Raw genomic sequence first — 6,622 nt, forward strand, 5'->3', positions numbered from 1 at the left:
TATTATTTTAAACAAAAAGAAACAAATCATATTTGCTAGAAATGCACCTGTTGATTAACGGGCGTTTAATAAATCATTTCGTGTTCGTCCGTTTTATAACCATTTGTTTACACTCATTTTGAACTCGTGCACAGTCGTGCAATTTTCATAATTTCATTATCATACAGTTTGTAAACTAATTGAGTACCTAATTGTATACCGTTTAATGTGCTATTCGATGTGCTATTATTTTCACATTTGCACTGAGCTTTGAAATTAAAATTTAAAATTCTCTAAATTATCAAATGTGCGGGCAAATTGTTTTATTACATTTTTATTTAATATTTATTTCAATTCCAAGGGCTAAACCGCCGCAGTATAAATTTTATAGGACCAGAGTTCTGACTTTATGATGATTTCCTCAAGATTTTCCCTAATTTTTTAAAATGATTTTCTCAACATTTTTTTTTAGTACATGTTGATCGGTGCCAATGGTTAGAAGTGTGTATAAACTAAAAAGCGATTTTATTATGTATTGTAAGTTATAAGTAGAAAACATCACACAAGATTATTGACAAACGTGCTCAAATGTTAGATGATTTTTTCATGTTGATATTAAAAAAGGTTGCTGGAAGAATTACTTTTCACACTATGTTTAGGTTGTTGCTGTTTCGCTGTTTCTGTACTGTTTACAAATACAATTCTATATAACATTCAGCAAAAGTTTTTAATTGAGCATAAATAGAAAATGTTTGACAATTCACGGCAAAAGTTGTGAACTGTCTTATAAATAAGACACTTCTTTACCTAATACATGTGTATTCTTTACTTAATACATGTGTAAGTATCAGGAAAAACCTAATAATTAAAAAATATTAACCGTTTATGATAAAATTTGGCAAGCGTTAGACCCGTTGCTATGTACAGTCTCGATCGAAAGGAATGACACCTCTAAAACCGCAGCCACAAATCATTTTGATATGTTAGGCAGTTTAATTTTTTTTTTTAATTGACCATAAATACAAAATGTTTGTCAATTCAAGGCAAAAGTTCTGAACTGTCTTATAAATAAGACACTTCTTTACCTAATACATGTGTATTCTTTTCTTAATACATGTGTAAGTAAATTTGCCAAGTGTTAGATCCGCTGCTATGTACAGTCACGAGCAAAAGGAATGACATCCCTAAAACCTCAGCGACAAATCATTTTGGTATATTACAGTTATTCTATAAAGGCTGCTCAAAAACTGGCGCACGAACTCAGTGGTATGTTGTTGAGAAATAATGTATGGATTAAGGGAAAAATTCTGAAAAAAGTCTACTAAATTATTTTGTCAACTTCTTTAGTTTTCATTATTTTTTATGCTTTTATGTTTCAGACTAAGTAATGGTTCTCTAATACAATGATGAATAATTATTTTAAAATTTACTATTTATTTTTATTATTGATCAAGCTCTATTGCAATAACAATTGTTAGACAACTTTCCCACATTTCTCTGCCACATACTATTAATTTTTAAGCACCCTGTACATTTGGCTAGTTTATAAACTAGCTCTACATTTCGTAAGCTAACTGGGGAGTTTGTAAACTTACCGGTTTGTTGAAACTTTGACCTAAAAGCTTTTAGTCAAGCTTTTATAAGTTGGTTGGTGTGTGGTTCTTTTTGATCGTGACTGTATATACAGAGCCATTTTAAAAATTGCTCAAAAATAAATTTTATGACTTAAAAAAATATTTAAAAAAATCCTAATCAATATAAAATGACGTCAAAATTAGGGACAAACTTCACATAAAAAAGTCTTAATTAAGTAAAATAAGTTAAATTGTTTTTTGAAAAAAAAATAGTTTTAGGGGAATATATCACGAATTTACCCTATAATATCTATTCCGATTTAATAAAAAAATCAATACCGCCTTTTAGTTATTATAAATTATTCATACTCTAATGCGATTTATAATTTCAATATATATCTATCAACAACTATTTTAAATTTTTATCAACGTTATTTAAAAAAGTAATTGGTAAAATGCGATTTTGACATTTTTATTCAATTGAGATGACATGTAGAAAGCTCGACTAAAATTTAATGTGTTGTTAAAAATTAATTTCGTGAATTAGAGCATCTGATTGGTTCAATTTGGTCACGTGATCAGTAATCAGGCACTTAATTGCAGATTAAATAAAAAACACTTCTATAAACCGCTCCATAATATAAGTATCTTTCAAAGCGAAATTGTAACATTTTATTTCTTTATGTTGAATACAGTGTTTTTGACTTTTTTAACAAAATTAAATTTACTAAACTATTGAATTAAAAAAATGTATTTAATAAAATTATAATTTTACTTTTTAGCTGTTTTTTATCTTTGTTATTCGTTATTATATTTGTTAAATTGCTTATGTTCTTTTACTGTTTGCACAACAGACCTTCGACTTAAGTCGTATTAAATTATTTTATTTTGTTTTTCTATTTTTTATTTGTTCTATTTCTTTCATCAGTCTTTTAAATAAGTGGAGTTCTGACTTAAAAAAGAGCAAAATCGCTCTGAATAGTGGCTGAAATAAACATAACGTAGCCATCGTTATGTTGGATGGCTCCTTTAATCTGTAATTTCAAAAAAATATTGACTCGAAAAAGTTTGTCTGAATAAAATAAAAATTAAGCTGCGTTGCTCTTAAATGATGGTATGACAGTAATGCAAAAAACGGGCCAAATTGATTCGGAATATACGAGTATATATATTAAAACGTCTTGATATTTGGCACTTGTGTTTTTGAAAAAAATATTTTAAACAATTTCCCACTTAAAAACGGAACGGTTTATTCACCAAAAAAACGAACTAACTTGCTGTAGGAATACTTCAAGACGTGCTATTCTAGCATTTTTTTTTTCATTTAGAACAGTTTAAATGATTCCTCGATAAAAAACGAACTAAATAAGGCTATTATTAATTAAAGTTTGTTAATTTTTGCGATTTCTTGGTTAAAGCGGTCAAATTGCCTACCTATAACAAGAAGTCCAATTAATTAATTGTTTTTGACAAAATACAATTTTTGAGCAGGAATCAATACCATATTGATTTTTAATTAATTTGCTAAAAAATAATCATAGCGAGAAGATGCTTTCGTACACAAATCTGGTTTTATTTTATAATTTCGAATACATAATATTTTGCGAATTGTTAATTTTTTAACGTTGGAGCTGGAAAATTATTTTGAGTGCAATTTTGAACACCAGTTTGACGATTTCTCTGCACGATTTTTGATTATTATTTTTAACACTTATTGATTGCTTAATATTATTTTGCTTTTTTTGCACAGTTCATAATAAACACGGACACCACAAAGATCAGAAAAAAGGTCATAAACACGGAAAAGGTACAAACTTTATTATTATTATTTTACCACAAACAAAAAGTGTTTGCATTATTTTTATGACATTTGCAACGAATATTAATGATGTAAACGCTGCTTTAAATATTCTTTCTTAAAAAAAATATACAACATGTCTATCCTCTCTTCAGCCATACAGTGGTCATACTTATTAACTTTGTGAGTGTACTGCATGTAGTCTATACAGGGTGCTCAAAAACTGGCGCACCAACTCAGTGGTACGTTGTTGAGAAGCATGTGTAGATCACGGGAAAAATCTTGAAAAAATTCCTAATGTTATATTTTAAAAAATTGGAACTACACACTTATTTTGTTAACTTTCTCAATTTTTATTATTTTTTAATGTTTTTATGTTTCGCACTAAGTAATCCTTTCCTAACAAAACGATGAATAATTATTTTTAAATTTACTATCAGATCTTAGCAGTTTTTTTAATTAAAAATAAATAAATTAAAAAAAAAACACAGTTTGTAGATGTGCCAACACTGGGAACTATTTCCTGGGAAACCGTTTCAAAAATAATTTATTTTTATTGTTGCTCAAATTCTATTGCGATCATGACTGTTAGACAACGTTGCCACATATCATTTATCTAAAATCCGTTATTTATCAATAACTTTAATACAAAGGATTTTTTTATTATTTTTACCTTTATGTGTAAGCAATTCTCTACCACACTCCATTGAGTTGGTGCGCCGGTTTTTGAGCACCCGGTATAAGTATGCCCATCACTGCCTTTCAGTCTCTTTTCTTACTAACCTTTCTTCTAACAACCCCATCCATTCAACGCAGTCTTTATACAGTACTGAAGCAAGATTATTTTTAATTTGATCTACATTTTCATGATTTATTGCACACACAGAAAGACAAATAACTACACCCACACCTCCCACAGAACCCGCAGAACACCAAGAAAGCGAAATTAAAAGTGGATCTGTTAAAGACTCGTCGAAATCAGGTAACTATAAAAACGTGACAAAAATTGAATACAAATTTAAAACAATAAAACTGTACTGTATAAAGTTTCAAATCATTGTCACCATCATCACTGTTTTTTACACAAAATTTATCGAATTGGCATAATAATTGGTACGTAAGAGTGCGTCTGAGATACTTTTTGGAAATTTGTTCTTGCAATAATTAATTGAACCGTTTTCTTCCAGTTACTGAGTCATCGGCTTCTTCCGTTACTCCAACTGCGCTAATGACTAGCATAGCCTTAATTACCTTCCTACAATCACTGAGGATATAATACACGAGAGCTTGTGTAATGGAGGAACTTATCAGCGCACTTACTGGTAGCTTAAAAAGTTAAACCAAAGTATTTAAAGTAATTTTAAGTAAATTATAAAACAGTTGATTTATTCTTGTATACTTACCTTTACTTACTGTAAATTCAGTAACTGTACATACGTTTTGTACGATTTATTGTGTTCATTTTAGTTGTCGTATCTCATGAGTGCTTCTTTGCAACGTATTTTTTTGTGAATTTTCTTCCCTGTGTTGTTGAACTGCCTACTCGACAATCTCTAAAGCCATAGGACGCCACTGATATTCGTAACAAGCCGAAATCAAAAAGTTGGCAACGACTAACTTTAAAAATTTGATAACTTTAAGTTACCTGTACCTAATTAACGCTTAGGTCGAATTGGTCAGTATTCAAAAATAAAAGCACAAATCTGAAGCTATTTTTTTTGGAAAAAGTTTAAATTTTATTATTTTTGAACGATAAATACTTACATTCCTGTTATCGCACCCCGTTTTTTTACTGTTTTGTAGAATTTTTCCCGACGATGAAATTACTTGTTTAAACTTTTTTCAAAAATAGTTCACGAAATTTTTAGTTGTCTAGTCTAATCAACTGACTATTTTATGTTCATGTTTCATAATCATTTGACCAAATTTAGCTCAACTTCGTCACACAAACCGCCTTTCATAATAATTGGCGTAGTTGGGTTGAATTTTTTATACATTTTTAGTTAAGTTTTAGGCATAATAATTATTGTAAATACTGTGTGTGATGTGAACATGTATTTATAATGACTCTTGTTCTATTTTTTATTATATTTTTCTAAAAACCATAATGCCTAAAGTTCCCTGAACATTTAACAATTTTTTTTTGTATTTGTCGTTGTTTTACTTTGCAAATTGTAATATGGGGAACTAGTAAATGCCTTACATTAGAGCAAAGTGTTTATATAAACTAAAAATTGTTGCTTATTATTTCGATTGTTACAGGGGTTTATAAATAGATCAATTGCAAGGTGGACTAAATGCAAATTCAATCTGTTTCAGCATATCAGGAGTTTTTGGAAATTTTACAGTAGATAGAACGGATTGGTCTATTGGCTCTTTGTAATGTTAATGTAAATGAATGTATAGATTAAAAATTGAACAAAACAGTTTTTTTCTCACTTTTTCCCCATCCTTAAGAGTTTTTTAGGTCTAGTAGAGGATACCAAAACATTTTAAACTCAAAAAACTGAACCAAAATCGATATAAGACGTGAGCCTGCTAAAATTATATTTTACTATATCTGCGTTTGCTGTTAAATACCTAATGTTTTTCTCTAAGTATGTGCGTTTTTTTTTCAGAATTTTTCTACCCTTATAATTAAAATTAGTTAATTCAGAATATTAATATCAATAAAATTAGTAAATAGCACCAAAATTACGTTTGTTTAAAATTTTAATTGTTTTTTATACAAAAAAGTATACCTGAGTTATTTATGTATTAACAATGATACTTCCTAATTTCTGTTTTTTGTTGTGTCTTATCTTATAGCTATTAAAGTCGGATATTTCGAAACAATTATTTTATTTGTGGAAGGTTTTTATAAAAACTTATGGAGTTCAAAACTGTTTAATTGTGACAGAGATTCCCCTTTAGAACAGTGTTCGAATTGTAGTTTTTTGTTTAAGGTCTTTAAAACTGTTTTTTGTGTGCCCCTTAAATCAGAAAATTACGAATTCATTTGTGGAAGTAAAAATTTTGCTGTTTTCCCAAAAGTATTCAACCAAAAAAGACCTAAAATCTAAAAATCACTAATTTTATATGCACCCCAAAATTACCTAAAAATCTATAGGTCACCAGAAATTGGGAAACCGTTGAGAGTCATGCAAAATCAAACATAATTACGGTAAAAGCACCCAAAAAACATACAAAATCCATTGTTTTTAGACATCCCAAAATAAGTTTTAATTTTTGGAGCAGAACGATTGACATAAATGCAAAACTCATTTAAAAA

The 6,622-nt window shown here is 28.8% G+C and overlaps 1 protein-coding gene across 5 annotated transcripts in view; it reads left to right on the forward strand.

Annotated features, from left to right (window-relative positions):
• LOC654915 (protein amalgam) overlaps positions 1-5,777 on the forward strand; it is an 89,854-nt gene extending 84,077 nt beyond the window's left edge. Inside the window, exons 7-9 of one of the 5 annotated variants that reach the window (XM_008195135.3) lie at positions 3,304-3,360; positions 4,238-4,333; positions 4,539-5,777. In XM_008195135.3, the coding sequence (XP_008193357.2) occupies positions 3,304-3,360; positions 4,238-4,333; positions 4,539-4,627 (242 nt within the window). In that variant the 3' untranslated portion in view covers positions 4,628-5,777. The remainder of the gene's footprint in view (positions 1-3,303; positions 3,361-4,237; positions 4,334-4,538) is intronic. The other 4 variants (XM_064359759.1, XM_008195140.3, XM_015978362.2 and 1 more) reach the window with 4 other exon arrangements.
• Positions 5,778-6,622: the final 845 nt, after the last annotated feature.

Source organism: Tribolium castaneum, chromosome 1 (genome assembly GCF_031307605.1).
Source record: "Tribolium castaneum strain GA2 chromosome 1, icTriCast1.1, whole genome shotgun sequence".
In the NCBI taxonomy this organism is placed as follows: Eukaryota; Metazoa; Arthropoda; class Insecta; order Coleoptera; family Tenebrionidae; genus Tribolium; species Tribolium castaneum.